General features: G+C 39.8%; 2 protein-coding genes across 2 annotated transcripts; both read left to right on the forward strand.

The window, feature by feature from the left end:
* The first annotated feature begins 8,988 nt into the window (after positions 1–8,988).
* Positions 8,989–12,183, forward strand: LOC142520159 (uncharacterized). The gene has a single exon (XM_075623158.1). It carries the CDS (start codon positions 8,989–8,991, stop codon positions 12,181–12,183), a length of 3,195 nt encoding a protein of 1,064 aa, XP_075479273.1.
* A 96-nt stretch (positions 12,184–12,279) lies between these two features.
* LOC142520160 (uncharacterized) lies at positions 12,280–13,235 on the forward strand. Its single transcript, XM_075623159.1, has 2 exons — positions 12,280–12,657; positions 12,738–13,235. The coding sequence occupies exons 1-2, from the start codon at positions 12,280–12,282 to the stop codon at positions 13,233–13,235; spliced, it is 876 nt and encodes a 291-aa protein (XP_075479274.1).
* The last annotated feature ends 4,477 nt before the right edge of the window (positions 13,236–17,712 follow it).

Here is a 17,712-nt window from a genome sequence, read left to right on the forward strand (position 1 = left end):
ACTAACCCCAAATTATGTGAGAAGTTTGCCAAGTTAATGCAGGACAAATTTGAGATGAGTATTATGGGTGAACTGACATTCTTTCTCGGACTGCAAGTGAAGCAACTGGACACTGGTATTTTTATCAGTCAGACCAAATACACGAAGGAATTGCTCAAGAAATTTGGCATGGAAACATGTTCAGCTGCAAGCACTCCCATGAGTTCATCAGTCAAACTGGATAATGATCAAGGGGGAATATCAGTTGAGATGACACTCTACAGAGGTTTAATAGGTTCATTATTGTACCTAACTGCTAGTAATCCTGATATTGTATTTGTTGTTTGCATGTGTGCTAGAATTCAAGCAAATCCTAAGCAATCACATTTTATAGTTGCCAAAAGAATTTTAAAATATTTAAAAGCCACTCAAAATGTGAGATTATGGTACGCTAAAGACTCTTCTTTCAATTTAGTTGGATATTTAGATGCAGATTATGCCGGATGTAAGCTAGATCGTAAAACCACCAGTGGATCATGTCAGTTTCTAGGAGACAGACTGATCTCATGGTTCAGCAAGAAGCAAACATCCATAACTACTTCCACAACTGAAGCAGAATACCTTGTTTCTGGAAGCTGTTGTGCCCAACTGATCTGGATTCAGCAACAACTGAAAGATTATGGAGTTGATGCTAAATAATCTCTCATATTTTGTGACAATACGAGCACGATTGCAATAACCTATAATCAAGTTCTTCACTCAAGGACCGAGCACATTGATGTCAGGCAACACTCATCAGATATCATGCTCTAAAGAAAGCTATCAGACTGGAATATGTGTCAACTGAACAACAAGCTGCTGGCATCTTCACCAAACCATTGTCAGAGACTAAGTTTTCTCACTTTCGCAATATACTTGATTTAATTGATCAGTTTTATTGCTGCTTTGTCAGTTGTTGTTCATTCAGTTTGTCATTTATTATTTAAATGCTTATCAACTGATGTCAGTTAGTCATTTATCAGTTATTATTTTCAGTTCGTTAACTGTTTGTCAACTGATGAAAGTTAAGTTTTGCAGAAAGACAAAAAGACAACAGCAGTAATACAAATCAAGATTTTATTGAGAATAAAATCGATAACATACAACATCACTCAGTCTACTTCCTACGGCATCTTGCCATAACATCAACCAGTTATTCAAGTCATGACTCCTAATATTCTTGAAGGCTTCGGCATTTTCAATTCTTTGAAGCAAGTGTCATTCTTTCAACTGCATCATGTGGATCAGCACATCATCCTTGACTAAATCAGATATATGATCCACTTGAGCACGCCTCTTAAGCTTCCTTGCTAATGATCTCTGCTGAGCAGAAGCAGGGAACTCTCCATCACTGATTGACTGAATGCAGTGAGCAGTAGTCCAAACGGACATAACCTTTCTAAAGATGCATTCTTCAGCGTCACTTTTGAATCCCTGAATATTTTGAGGCGTCCATGAAGGATGAGGGACATGTGTGATGTTTTCACAATCCATTGGAGTTCATATGTCATTACCAACTGTCAATGATCTTATTTATAGACAAGACTTGAAGAGACAGGAGGAAGACAAAGAGTTATCAGGCCTTAACTGATTCAGACTGAGTCTTTCTTACCCTTAATTTTTATTATATGCATTTATTAAGGGGAAATATCGATCAAAAGGTTAATTGAGAAAACAATAGTCAGTTGGTCTTCAACTAAACTGACTAAGTTTTCAACTGGTCACTCAGTTGCTGACCCAACTGATCTTCTCAAATATGTTAACTGATAAATCGAATAATATTCTATATTAAATGATGTGACTGTTTGTCGAAGCATTAAATGTTGTCTTTCATTGAATAGTATTTTGAAATGTGGACCTACATAATCCATTCATATTCTACACACGCTATTATCACATGTACACATGTTTTAAATTCAAATTTTCCTGGACTGATACTTGTCCAAAAATTTGAATAGTCACTTACATCAGTACTATACCCACTCCAATTCATTTTTTCATCTTACGCGCTCATTCAAGCATTCAAAGCAAAATTCTACTAAAAGCATACTTTTTTTCGCATAAAAATATTCAATCAAATGGTGAATCAAATTCCAGCTCACGTTATGAACGCTATGGCAATCGATTTTGAATCAGTTACGATAGTAGCAGATGAGGCTGTGAAGATCATCTTCATCAAACTGGAAGAAGCCGGATTGAAACAGTTTCTGATATTATCTTCCCAAGAAATCTATGTCAAAGAGGTTCAGGAACTCTATGCCACCGGCTATGTCAATCAAGAAGGCAGTATAGCGTCTACTGTAAATGGTCAGTTGCTGATCATTGAGGAGGAGTTCTTCTGCAACCTTTTCCAATTGCCTACTTATGGGCTGGTTAACCTTTCTGAAGTCAAGGCATCTGATATTGAAAAGATGCAAACCCTACTCTCTGCTGGTTGTCGGAAAATCAAGGTTTCCGATCCCAAGAAGAAACTAAAGCCAGAGATGCAACTGCTGGCAGATATCATCGAAACTGAATCTTCAATGCAAAAAATGTCCAGCCACCCAAGAAGAAACTGGACATGACTCCTGAGAAGTTTATTCAAGTAAAGAAGAAAATTGGGATGGAAGGAGCTCCCAAATCAGTTAAGAAAGCACGGAAGGAGACTCAGAAGAAGGTGCTTAAGCGCAAACTAATTGTCAGTGAAATTGACTCAGAAAATACTCTATCTCCCAAGGTCGTCAAGAAGCCACGAACCTTGAAGACAAAGCTTGCTGCTGCAGTTGGGACCATTCGAGCTGAAAGATTGATGCAGTCAGGAGCTCAACAGCCTATCAAGGCTATTCCACTGAAAGCTGTCCCAAATGAACCCTCAACTGAGGATCAGTTGCCACTATCTACCATTCTACCGAAGAAGAAAGTCACTGAATCTGGTGACAAAAAGAAGCTTGCTGGAGTTAAGGCTCCATTGATCACTATTTCTGAATACACTTCCATTCCTACTGCCAGACCTAAGGGAATAGTGATCAGAGAAAAGATTGATGCAACTACAACAGGGTTGAGCATTCCTCATGCCCTGACTGACTCTAAAGGCAAAGGGAAGATGCAAGAAAAGCCCAGGCCAACCATGCCATCCAAACTCACATTGATCTTATTTGGCAAGAGATCAATGAAATTGCAGCGAACAAGCTCAAAGCCTACAATGAATGAGTGAAGTTCAGAACTGAAGTCTTTGCCAAACAGGTTCAGAAGAAGTCTAAACTGAAGAAATTTATTGATCTGGAGACTGTTGTTCTGAGGGTAGTCAAGGCTTTTACAATTGTTCAAGCTCTGGAGAGAAAGTATTATTTTTTCAATCAACTGAGAGCTAAGAAGCTACAAAAGATACTTGCTGAACTACGACTGAATTTTGATCCTACCACTCCAACTGCATTCAATGATACAGCTGTGCATAATCAACTGGACTCGGGTCTTCTCTCTTTACAGATAGAGATCAAAACTGGGAAATGAATCAAGAACTGATCATTCCAGCGGCTTCCCAAGATTTAACAACTGAAGAAGAGCCAGCTGAACAGTCAGTTCAAGAGCCATCCAAGGAAACAGTTGCTAAACTACTCAACAGACAACTGAACATTCCACATCAGTTTCTCAACCATCATCATCTTCAGCACCTCCATCTTCAATTGCTGATCCAACGCCTTATTCTAAAGCTGAATTATCACTGGCCAATCTTGATGAGGTCATAAAATCAGTAACTTCTGATATTCAGCTAGAAACATCAAGATCAGTTGAAGATGTTGTTATATATGAGGAACCAGCAGACCAGCCAACTGTTACTGAAGAACAAGCTGATCCTATTATTGTTGATAAACCAACTAATCAAGCTGTTAGTTTTGAATAACAGGCCGAGAAGACCATTTTTGAAGAAACTGAAGATCTAGTTCAGTTACCAGTTGTTACTGAACAGACAGTTTTGGAACCAACTGAAGAGGCTCAGCTGCACTCAGTCTCAACTGAAGAAGTGCCAGCTGAAGAACCAGTTCGTCAATCAACTGAAGAACCTTCTACTACTTATGTTCTTCCAACTATCTCTTCTCCTCCCCAGGAACTTACAACTGAAAATATTTCAGGAATAGTGGCGCATGAAACAGAACCAACTGACGGTGCGATGATTGTATTTACTCAACAGGAAAGGAAACAGATTCCAGAAACTTCCGGAGCCATGTCTCCTGGGAGTTCAGACATTGATGCCCTATTTGAAGAACTTCAAATTGTTCAGTCCAACCTCGTCAGTATGATGAATGCTATTTCTGCAATTCAATCAACTCAGCTTGCATACAGTTTGAAGCTCTACTCGAACAATGATTTTACCTCGGACAAACTGAAACAACTCAATCAGAGTGGGACTTATCTATTTCTTTAGATGGAAGAAATCAAGAAAGATAGATTGTCGACTGAATCTCATTTTCAAACCCAAGCATTAGTCGGCAGACGCTTTGATTTTCTGGAGATTACGGTCACCAAAAGGATTGATATACTGCAAAACACTGTGATGAATACTGTAAAAGATATCGCAGCAGATTGTTCGTATTATATCCAAGAAAGTGGATATGCTTGACAAAAAGGGAGAAATTAGAGAAACAGAAGAAGACAAATGGTACAAAAGGAAGAAAAATATATGAAGATCGACTGACTTCAGTTAATGGTTGAAGATTCTTTATTCTTTGTACGAATATGTACATAGATTAGTTCCCGATTTTAAATCTTTGTATGAATCTGTACATTAGAAGAATTATTTTATCTACAATGAATGCGAAGATTATTATGTTCAGTTGATCAGTTCATACTTTACAATTTTTGTCAAACACCAAAAATGGAGAAATTGTTGAAAACTTAATTTCGATGGTTTGACAAACTATGTGTTTAAATCTATTGGACTAACTGATTAAGAACTGACAAGTTGCCTAACTGAAGATTGATGCGCAGTTTATTGAAGGCAACTGAAACAAGCTGAACTGAACTATCAAAGACAACTGACTGATCAATTGGAAACTGATCAGTTGATATATTCAGTTGAGATCTTACCAGTGTTTACTTATCAGCTGATCATTCAGCTGTACACGTCATCAGTTGAAAAGGACATTTAACCGACAACAGTACAAATCAGACTGCAACTCGTAGTGGAACGCCGCATTTCAGAGCTTACAGTGTACGAATATCAGAAAAATATTGACGTGGCAATCAACGGATATATTGTTTCAAATTATATTTAATGTTACCGTTGAAGAGAAGCCTATAAATAGGTGAGAATAGCAGTTGAGCAAGTAACCAATCGATCTATCAATTCTCAAGCTTGCTGTTACCATGCTAAATTCATATCTCTCACTCAAAGATCAAAATCTCACAGTTATCTGATTTATCTATAGCATTTGAAGCTATCTTTCGAGCTTATAAGCACAAATAGTTTTATTGTTTATTTGATCTTATCTAGATCAGTTGTGTTAAGTTCACTCGAAAAACTGTGAGTTATTTAGTAAACTAAGAGTTTCAGTTTTGGCAGTGTTAAGTCCAAACTGAAGTGGGTCTGTACAATCTTTGTATCGATCAAAGTCTTTTAGTGAATATCATATCCTTGTGATAGAAGGGGTGACGTAGGAGTTATTTCATTCTCCGAACATCCATAAATCTTCGTGTTATTACTTCAGTTATTTATTCTATCTTTCAGTCAGTTTATTTCCGCAACTATTATCAGTTAAATTGATTGTCATCGACTGACAAGATTCCTAGTTTCAGTTTGTCACAGAACTGACACTTCATTCGAAAAGACTCAAAAATCGTGAGTGTTTATTCAACCTCCCCTTCTAAACACATTTCAACCTATCAATCGATCCTAACTGTAGGTCTCTTGTGAGACGGTCTCACGAATCTTTATCTGTAAGACGGGTCAATCCTACCGATATTCACAATAAAAGTAATACTCTTAGCATAAAAAGTAATATTTTTTCATGGATGACCCAAATAAGAGATTCATCTCACAAAATACGACTCATGAGACCGTCTCACACAAGTTTTTGTCAAAAATATTTATGCAATTTTTGAGCCTACAATCATGTTTCAGATGAAATTAGGCACACAAAATGAAAATATGAATCAAATATTTGATATTACAGAACAAATTATTTTAGATTTATTACAAAAGATAAAATTGAAAATTTATATTAAGTTCAATATTTTATACACTTGTTTGTGTGCTCAAATATTATATTAATATACAAAAACTCTTGTGAGACGGTCTCACAGATCAATTTTGTGGGTCCAATCTCTTATTTGAGTCATCCATGAAAAAGTATTACTTTTTATGCTAAGAGTACTACTTTTTATTGTGAATATTGGTAGGGTTGACCCTTCTCACAGATAAAGATTCGTGAGACCGTCTCACAAGAGACCTATTCATATTAATATCCAATCTGAAATATTTTATATTAAAATGTCATATATCAGTACCGCGTTTTAATATTTTGTACCAATTTTCATCCAGAAAAAAAAACATATATCGTTAATATCAAAATTTTGTTATACATGTTTGGATACTCAAAAATAATATATGCATATATCAATGCCAAATTTTCAATGTTTTGTATCAAATTTTCATTCGAAAAAAGACGAGTAATTAATACCAAATTTGTTATACATGTTTGGGTACTCAGAAATCATATATTAGTGTCAAATCTGAAACATTTAATATTCAAATATCATATATTGATAGCAATTTTTCAAGATTTTGTATCGAATTTTCATCTGAAAAATGCGTGTTATTAATATTAAAAATTGTTATACATGTTTGGGTATTAAAAATCATATATCAGTGTAAGATCTAAAACATTTTGTTCTGAAATATCATATATTTGTTCCAAATTTTCAATGCTTTACACCAGAATTCATTCGAAAAAACATATGTGGGTTCAGAAAGTGCATAAATATTTTTGTGCTAGCCAAAAATTGCAGAAAAGAATCGGTCCGATGAAAACACATTTAACTATTAGGATGGAGATTTATTGATCATTTGCTCTTAAAAAAGTTTGGAGAAGTCAAATAATTTTGTAAGACAATGCATGATATGATCATTTATCTCACTCCAACAATCTTTTTTAAGTAATTATAATCTTGTCATTTATGAGAATTGAATATGAAACATTTGACTAAAATAGTCATTGCATCAAAAAGTTGCTTTTGTCTTCTATATTTTCTTCGTTGCGATTTTGGTATTTATATTATCAAATTTCAGTTTTAGTTCGCTAAGGTTGTTTATGCTTTTTTTCTTTTTCAATTTATTTATTTTCTGACGTGGCGTTGGTGATCAGCTGATGTGGTGCTGGCGTGTATAATCGTACATCAACATTTTCAATGAAAAATGACTAAAAATACCAAAAAATTGAAAGATAAATGACTAATACTGAAATTTGATAATATAGATTTTCAAAATCATAAAGAAACAAATATAAAAACAAAAAATATAACTTTTACTATAACTAATAATTTAAGAGAATGTAGGGGAATCATAAAAAAATAAAAAAGTAGTATATGATTTATTAAACTTGAATATTATGTATTATTAATTTTATGAAATACATATTACTAAAAATTGAAGGATATTTAATAATTAAAAAATACCGAGAGAATAAAGATATTTTGACACATTTATCTTGGATAATTTTTTAAATATATTTTTTGAATAATTTACTAAATCCATTTTTTTTAAAAAAGAAAATTTTTACTTCAATCGTAAAAGTGAGTCAAACGATGACAAAATCAAAGGAATTATCTAGAAGACATTCGTGGCATTAAGCATAAAAGTCTTATATCCTAGTATCCATTAACTGACCTAATTTTCTCACCCCACTTTACTTTTATTATTATATTATATTAATATGATAATTATTACATCATCATTGTTATCCATTATATCTAAATGTTTCTCGAAGGAATTTCGTTCAACAATTTAGCCCTCATCGGCTCTAAAGGTATGGATATAGAAGCTGAAATATAGAAAATTCAAGTTTTTGCTCGCCAAATTACACTAAAAAATGCAAATTTAGTCACTAATCAGAAACCGAGGACACTTAATTACTAAATTAGTCACGAGATTAAAATTGAAATATAATAAATTTATAGAGAAATTTTGGCTACCATATTTTGAGGCGATGTTCGAGAAGGGCTTGGGTTAACCCGAGGTGAAGGCAACATCCACCTGAGATCATCATATTTACCTGTGGTACACCCATTAGAATCCGGGTAAGCATTAACCCGGTTTGTTACTTGGATAGCCGAGATTATGACCCATATGCGTGATAGGTTTCCTAAAGACCCGGGCAAGTTTTCTCTTCCCGGGCATTCTGTTTTACCCGAGCTCTTCGCAAAGCATCCCGGGCCCTCACAAAGCCATCTGGACGCTTCTCGCCTTCTCGGGCAGAGTTCCCGGATACATCACCACTTGGGCAACCTCGAGAAATGAACCATACTCAAGTGTGATTGATATAGGCCATCCAATCTGTCAGAGCAACTTGGGTGTGGAGTGTCCGAGAAGTCATCAGAAGCTAGTTTGGTAAACCGACTTAGTAGATGTCACGGAAATCGAGGTAAATATCCATTCCTCTACTATAAATAGCAGGTATTAATGTCACTTAAAGGATCCAAGAAAAAAATCTTTGAACTCTAAGCACCATATATCTTTTCTCTAAAATATTACTTGTGTTCATCTTCAACCTGCTGACTTTAGCATCGGAGTGGCTACGTCGGACACCCCTCCGGCGCCCATTCACGAGTTACTTTCTTGTTTGCAGGTGCTAATCCAAGCCATAATCTTCACTCAAAATTCCCAAACATTACAAATTGTTGATTTGATCCGTTGGAGCTCCCTACCCGGCTCACCCATTTCAGCGGGATCACATCATTGGCGCCGTCTGTGGGAAATACTGAGTTCGAGACGTTGATATGGCCCGTACGAGAAGAACCAACCAGGATAATTCTCACGCCCAGGGTGATGGAGGACAGACTTCAAGACAAGCTGGTGCTAATAACATCGGACCAAACCTCATTACCCTGACCCTTGAAGAGTTAAAGAAAATGATGGCCGATGCCATCGTGCAAGTTATGGCCAGGAAGGAGGTCTCTCATCCTATTACACCACCCGGGGATAAACAGGGACATGAACAGGGATTTGAGCAGGAGCAGGGGAGGAGGGAAAATGAGATGGCAGGAGAAGACGAGGAATCTAGCGCCGGGTCCAAATCTCCTACCGTGGCAGAGGAATTGTTGGAATTGAGGCAGAAGATGAAGGTCCTGGAAGGACAGTTGGAAAGACGGAGCGTTGCCCGGGCAGTCCCGAGAGGATGCCCGTTTACTGATATCATTGTCCGGGAGCCTCTTCCTGGAAATTTCAAATCTGCGAAGGTGAAAGACTATGATGACAATGCAGACCCGGAGGAACACCTGGCCAGGTTTGAAAATATGGCCATGTTGCACTGTTACGCTGATCGAATCAAGCGCAAGGTGTTCCTAACAACACTGGTGGATTCAGCTCAGAGGTGGTTCGAGGACTTGACTTCCCAAAGTATCAGCTCCTTTGGAGACTTCCAGAAGGTATTTTTACACCATTTCAGCAGCAGTAAAAAGTACAAAAAGACTGCTTTTAGTCTTTTTGAAGTTAAGCAGAGCCCAGAAGAGATTTTAAGGGACTATATCAGAAGGTTCAACAGAGTGGCCCTAGACGTCCCCACTTGTGCTACTGAAACAAAGACTACTGCATTCACCCAGGGTTTGAGAGAGGGTAAATTTTTCAAGTCACTGACTAAGAAGGTGCCGGGGGATTTCGAGGATCTATTGTCGCGAGCAGAAAAATACATTAATATGGAGGAGGCCCAGAAACAGAAGAGGGAAGTTGTGAGAAAGGAAAGAGGAGACCGGGTGTCTAAACCCGAGGAGAGGGGACAGAAGAGAGGCAATACAGGGCACTTTTCTCATCACATGCCTCTGAAAATTGCTCGGGAGAGGGAAGTGCAAGAGTGCAGCAGAGATTTGGCCCCGGATCATCAGTTATCCTGGCCAGAGAAGAGTGGATTTTGCTCTTTTCACAAAATGTGCCACCATAACACTAAAAACTGCAAGGCACTGAAGGGGAATTATGTCTCACCTTCCATCCCGAGACCCAGCAACAATAGCCAGAGGCCGAGAATACCACCTTGGACGTCTCGGCAACCAGGATCCGGCGCCCGAGGAGGAAGTGTGAGGAATATCCCGAGGATTGAACCCAATAGAAGAAAGGAGCCTGAGCCCGAGAGAAAAAAGAATTCGCCCCTTGCCACGGGAATGATTAAAATGATATTAGGAGGCTCCACTGATGGAGACTCCAACCGGGCAAGGAAGTCGAGAAATAGGAGGGAGTGTTTGGAGGTGGAGGGAGCAAGAAGGAATGAGGCGGTCATCAGTTTTGGCCCGGAAAATTTGACAGAGGTGAATCTGCCCCACAACGATGCCCTGGTGATCCAAGCCCGAGTGACAAATTATGATATTCTACGAGTCTTCGTGGACTCGGGCAGTTCTGTAAATGTAATTTTTAAGGATGCTTTTTTACAGATGGATTTGCAGGGCTATCACCTGGAGACTGTGGAAACTGCCCTCTTTGGTTTCGCTGGCCATGTGGTTTACCCAGAAGGGGAGATTGTTCTGCCATTAACCTTGGGTTCTCAAGATCTTAAAAGGATGGTGATGACTTCATTTACCTTGGTGGACTCCCCATCATCGTATAATATCATTCTGGGTAGACCGGCTATGAACGAGTCGAGAGACGTAGCATCCACCTACCACCAGAAGATAAAGTTTCCAGTGGGAGCCCGGGTGGGAGAAGTCCGGGGAGATCAGCCATCTTCTCGGAAATGCTACGTGGAGGCAGTCCGGGCTGATCAGAGCAAGACGAGGAGGGAAGGGAAGAGGGCAAGGGTGGATGGAGTAGAAGGAGGAGGAGAGGTGCACTTTGTAGCAGAGGAGGAGCAGGAAGTAGTAGAAGTCGGACCAGGCCAACAAATCCGGGTGGCTAGGGATCTCAGTGCATCCACCCGGGTTAGTTTAATTAACTGTTTAAAAGCTAATATCCATATGTTTGCTTGGTCCCAGCAGGAATTGACAGGGATTTCTCCCCTGATAGCGGAGCATCAATTAAACATTCTCCCGGGGTCTCACCCGGTGAGGCAAAAAAAAAGACACTTTGGTCCTGAGAAGGACAAAGTTATTGATGAACAAGTAAAGGAGCTCCTGAAGGCTGGCCACATTCGAGAAATTCAATTCCCTTCGTGGCTCTCGAATGTAGTCTTAGTGCCCAAGTCTACCGGAAAGTGGCGCATGTGCGTAGACTTCCGCGATCTTAATAAAGCCTGTCCCAAGGATCATTATCATCTGCCTCGCATTGATCAACCGGTGGATTCCACATCAGGCTTCGAGTTGCAAAGCTTCATGGACGCGTACCAGGGGTATCATCAAATCCCCCTGGCCAAGAGTGACCAAGATAAAGCCAGCTTCATCACCTCGAGAGGTACATTCTGTTATATTGTAATGCCTTTCGGGTTGAAGAATGCAGGGGCAACTTACCAGCGTCTGATGAACAAAGTCTTCGAAAAGCAATTGGGGCGGAATGTGGAAGTCTATGTGGATGATATTCTGGGCAAAACCCGGGAGGTGGCAAGCTTTATTAGTGATCTAGAAGAAACTTTTGCCACTCTCATGCAGTACGGGATCAATCTCAACCCTGCCAAGTGTATTTTTGGCGTTAAAAGTGGCAAATTCATGGGATTCATAGTGACGGATCGGGGGATCGAGGTAAATCAGGAAAAAGTCAAGTCTGTGCTATGCATGCCATCTCCCCAATCTGTCAAGGAAGTGCAGAAGTTGACCGGGAGAATTGCTTCCATGTCTCGATTTATTTCCAGGTCAGCACATCGGAGTTATCCTTTCTTTCAAGTCTTGAGGAAGGCCCAGCAATTTGGATGGGATGATAAATGTGAACAGGCCTTCCAAGACTTGAAAATTCACCTTGCAGAACTCCCTGTTTTGGTGAAGCCGGAGCCCGGGGAGAAATTGTATGTCTATTTGTGTACTACAGAGTATGCTGTCAGCTCGGTTTTAATAAAAGAATAAGGCTTCAATCAAAAGCCTATTTATTATGTCAGTCATGCTCTAAGAGGACCCGAACTCCGGTACAGTGAAGTAGAGAAGATCGCTCTCGCCTTGATCATGACTGCCCGGAAGCTAAGACCTTACTTCCTGTCACATCAAATAATTGTTCTTACCAACAGTCCTCTTGGCAGGATCATGACTCACTCTGAGGTATCCGGGCATATGGTCAAGTGGACAATAGAGTTGGGGGAGTATGACATTGAATACAAACCTCGGGTGGCCATCAAAGCACAAGCTCTTTCAGATTTTTTATCCGAGATGGTCCAGCCCAATGAAGAGGAAGTGTGGAGAGTATTCGTGGATGGGGCGTCTAGCCTTGCTGGATGCGGAGTAGGGGTGGTGATAATATCTCCCCCGGGAGAAAAGATTAAGCTGGCATTGAGAATTGACTCCCGAGTAACGAACAATGAGGCTGAGTATAGGTTGTCCTGGCTGGTATCCAAGCCGCTCGGGAAGTCGGGGCTTCCCGGATCATTCTATATTCCGATTCACAACTCATTACTCAACAAATAAAGGGCGTATATGAGGCTAAGGACGATAGGATGCTAAAATATTTACAGCTCATCAAAGCCCGAGCAGAGGTTTTTATAGATTGGAGTATTGAACAAATACCCCGGGAACAAAATAGTGAGGCAGATACTCTGGCAAAAATGGCTGCTTCTTTGTCAGAAGTTAATACCCGGGAGGTCTTGCGTGTTTCCCGTTTGATCCTTTATACTGAGGAAGAAATATTACCAGAATCAAAGGACTGCTGGATGACGCCTCTGATCAAGTTCATAATAAGTAATGAGTTGCCTGAAGATAAAGCTCGAGCTCAGAAAATTAAGAGACAAGCTCCCAGATTTGTTCTCTTAAATAACGTTTTGTACAGAAGATCATTCCAGGGACCCCTTTTGAAATGCTTATATGAGAAAGAGGTGGATTATGTCCTCCGAGAAATTCATGAGGGTTGTTGTGCCGAGCACCTCGGGGGAATATCTTTGGCACGAAAAACAATGCTTGCCGGTTTCTAGTGGCCAAATTTAAGTCAAGATGCTACTAGGGTGGTTCAAGCTTGTGAAGGCTGTCAACATCATTCGAATTTCAAACACAGCCCTGCTACCCTCATGAAGCCTATTTGGGCATCTTGCCCCTTTGATCAATGGGGCATGGATATTGTGGGTCCATTCCCCATTGCCCGGGCTCAGAAAAAATTCTTGTTAGTTGCCGTTGACTACTTCTCCAAGTGGGTAGAAGCTGAGCCCTTGGCAAGAATAACCGAGCAGGAAGTATTGAAGTTTTTATGGAAAAGCATCGTATGCCGATTTGGAGTGCCCAGGAAACTAATCTCAGATAATGGGAGGCAATTTCAGGGCAAAGAAATCACGTCATGGTGCCGGGAGATGAAGATTACTCAGTCTTTTACCTCTGTTGCCTACCCTCAAGCCAATGGCCAAACGGAGGTAGTCAACAGAATCATTGTACAAGCATTAAAAACCCGGCTTCAAGACAAAGGAAGGGACTGGGTGGACGAATTACCCAGTGTTCTTTGGGCTTACAGAACTACTCCTCGGGCACCAACTCAAGAAACTCCTTTCAACTTGGTGTACGGTTCCGACGCAGTCCTTCCAGTAGAAATCGGGCAGACTTCTTCCCGGGTAGAATCTTACCCGGATAATAATGACCAAAGCAGGGCCATGGAATTGGATTTAGTAGAGGAAAAAAGAGACCGGGCATGCATTCGAATGGAGGCATACAGGAGCCGGATTATGAAATCATATAACAAAAGGGTCCGCTTCCGAGACTTCCAGGTGGGGGATTTAGTCATGAAGAAAGTCAACCCTGCGGGGGAAGTTGGGAAGTTGGAAGCTCGGTGGGAAGGACCTTACAAAATCACTCGAAGAGTCGGCTCGGGATCTTTTTATCTAGAAGATGCGCAAGGACACTCTCTTAAAAGACCCTGGAATGTATTTAATTTAAAGCAGTACTATGCATGACGGATGTAATTATTTGATGGAAGAAATAAATGAAAGATATATTTTCTTAGAGCGTGTTCTGAATACTCCTATTATGAAGTCCCGAGACATGCTCCCCGGCCCAAGGCTCCGCACCTTGGTTCTTAAAAAAGCTCAGGGCACTACACCCTGGCTTGGGGCTCCGTACCTCGACCATTCACAAGTCCCGGGACATGCTCCCCGGCCCAAGGCTCCGCACCTTGGTTCTTAAAAAGCCCAGGGCACTACACCCTGGCTCCCGGAAATGCATCTCGATCACTCTGAATTCCGGGATTATTCTCCTTAAAATCATGACATCTCGTTTGCCTGATAAGATATAAGTATCCTGATATCTTATATTTCTCACGAGAAATTACCAATCAAGTCCTTCACGCTTATAAATTTCTGGTGACCTGTCAAATATCTCGGTTATTGTAAAGACAGAACACTGAGTACTTGGCAGATAAATACAAGGGTGTTAGAAGAAAAGGAAGATTGCATTAATAAAAGCCTGAAGGCCTGAAAGTTACAGACAAAAGCAAATAAAAAGAGAAAAGTAACAATACAACCGTAGTCTATATCTACATGTTCAGGCCCGGACTGCTCCTCTTGGTCCGTCTCCTTCTCCTCCTCGCCTTCCTTAGGAAGGGATGCGATAGCCAGGCCAAAATCAGGAAAATTTTCCCTACCTGGGGGCAGGAGTCCGGCCTCCTCAAATTGTTCTCGACATTTCTCAAAACCGGTCTGAAAAAGAGGATAAGCCTTATCTACCACGGCCTTTTTAAATTCTGGCGACTGAAGAAAGGAGGCTTGCCATTGATTCTTGTTGTACTCGACCAGGGCCAGAGCATTCTCAGCTTTCTCTGCCCGAAGCTGCTGCACTTCTACTTGCTCGGAGAGAGCATGGTTGCTCGCCTCCAAAGCATTTAGAGCACCTCGAAGATTTTCTTCTCGGATAGCAGCCTCGTTAAGATCTTCCCGAGTCTTCTCCACGGCCATTTGAGCCGACTCCAGGGAAGCAGTGAGGACGGCGATTTCCTCCTCATGAAGACCCTTAGCCCGGTCAAGCTCCTTGAGCAGTTGGTCTTGGTTTTCCTGAGCAGCCCGAGCTTGTTGGCTTTTTCGAGTAGCCACCCCCGCTACCGCCATTTTCTCTGGAAGCTAGGAAGACTGCCATAGAAGACGAAGTCTTCTATGAGAGTCTTCCCTACTGGGAAAGATTACAGGAGCTAGAGTTCCTGTATAATTCTGGAGAGGCTAATACTCCCAAGATGATGGCAGAGTTGAGAGAAGTGCGGGAGCACTTGAACATAGCTGTGTGGGTGGACGTCTTCAAGGAATATCATATCTATCAGCTGATGCTTCAAAAGGAACTGTAGCTCCTTAATCGCATAGCTTCTTCTCACAGCTTTTGTAAAACATCTTCCTCAGCTCTATCTGTTTGGTTGAGAATGTGGATAGATGATATAGAGGAAAAATATGAAAATGTAATTCAGGCAAATATTTATTGTTGAATGAAGTATTTATTTTGGCTTATCTTTGTTTTTCTTTTTCCTGCAAATAATAAATTATGATCATAAACAAATGAACTGATGAAAGACTAACTGATATAAGTTGATTAAGAACTGAAATCAGTTAATTGTTGAGTAGTAAATGGTAGACTGATATCAGTTGACAATGAACAACTGATAGTTAAGAGGCCTCGGTAAATGAGAAAAACGCTTCGGTTGACTAGAGTCTCTTCAGTCTCTTTATCATTCAAATTTTATCTGTCTATAAATAAGATGATAGAATGTGAGACAACAACAGTTCAAAATTTCGGATTCAAGTGATTCTGATGCATGCAGCAGTACACACGTTCATGTTACTGAACAATCGAATCCACGTTTAGAAGAGATGAAGAGAAGGATGGAGGAATATGTTTTCAAAAAGGTGATGTCAACATGGTTTAAGATTCATGAGTTGTAGAGAATGAGTGGAAGTGGTGCGATTCCTACTTTTGCTCAGGAAGCAACAACAAGAAAGTATCTTGAACGTTTTGAAGTTAGGCATGTTACAGATTTGATTGAGGACAAATGTTTGTTGGAGGCTATGTTATGGAAGGAGTGGCATGTGGTTGATAAGATTTTTAAAACTAGGGCATTTTCAAGAATTTGAATTTATGAGATGAATGATTGGGTTAGGGATTGGCTAGATACAGTTGGTTCTATGATTTCTGCTGTAAACTGGGAACGGTGGTATTCTTAATGAATTATTATTTTCAATTTGTTGTGTTCTTATTTTTTGCAGATAATTCTATTAGTGAAAGCAACATTAGTAATAATTTTAAGACAAATCAATTAAACCAAGAATATTGCGAAAGTAAGAAAACTTAGTCTCGGGTAATGGTTTGGTAAAGATGTCGGCTGCTTGTTGTTCAGTTGATATATACTCCAGTCTAATGTCCTTCTTCAAAGCATGATCTCTGATGAAGTGGTGTCTGACATCTATATGCTTTGTCCTTGAGTGGAGAACTGTATTATAAGTGATGGCAATTGTACTCGTGTTGTCACAAAATATGGGCGAATTATTTGTAATTACTCCATAATCTTTCAGTTGTTGCTGGATTCAGATCAGTTGTGCACAGCAACTACCAGCAACAAGGTATTCTGCTTCAGTTGTTGAGGTAGCTATAGATGTCTGCTTCTTGCTGAACCAAGAGATCAGTCTGTCTCCTAGAAACTGACAAGATCCACTTGTACTTTTTCGATCAAGCTTACATCCTGCATAATCTGCATCTGAATATCCAACTAAATTGAAAGTAGAGTCTTTAGAATACCATAACCCAACATTTTGTGTGCCCTTAAGATATCTCAAAATTCTTTTAGCAGCTGAGAAATGTGATTGCTTAGGATTTGCTTGAAATCTAGCACACATACACACAACAAATACAATATCAGGGCGACTGACAGTTAGGTATAATCATGACCCAATTAAACCTCGGTACAGTGTCGCCTCAACTGATATTCCCCCTTGATCAGTGTCCAATTTAACTGATGAGCTCATGGGAGTATTTGCAGCTGAACATGATTCCATGTCAAATTTCTTCAGCAGCTCCTTTGTATATTTAGTCTGACTGATGAATATGCCAGTCTCCAGTTGCTTCACTTGCAGTCCAAGGAAGAATGTCGGTTCACCCATCATGCTCATTTCGAACTTTTCCTGCATCAACTTAGCAAATTTCTCGCATAATTTGGGGTTAGTTGACCCAAATATGATATCATCAACATAAATTTGAACTAATAAAATGTGATTATTCTTAGTAAATTTGAACAAGGTCTTATCAACTGATCCAACAGAAAAATCATGATTAGTTAGAAATTTTGAAAGAGTTTCGTACCAAGCTCTGGGAGCTTGTTTAAGACCATATAATGCTTTGTTCAAATGATATACATGATCAGGAAATATGTGATTTACAAAACCTAGGGGTTGTTCAACATATACTTCCTCTTGCAATTGGCCATTTAGGAATGCACTT

Source organism: Primulina tabacum, chromosome 12 (assembly GCF_025594145.1).
Source record: "Primulina tabacum isolate GXHZ01 chromosome 12, ASM2559414v2, whole genome shotgun sequence".
Lineage (NCBI taxonomy): Eukaryota > Viridiplantae > Streptophyta > Magnoliopsida > Lamiales > Gesneriaceae > Primulina > Primulina tabacum.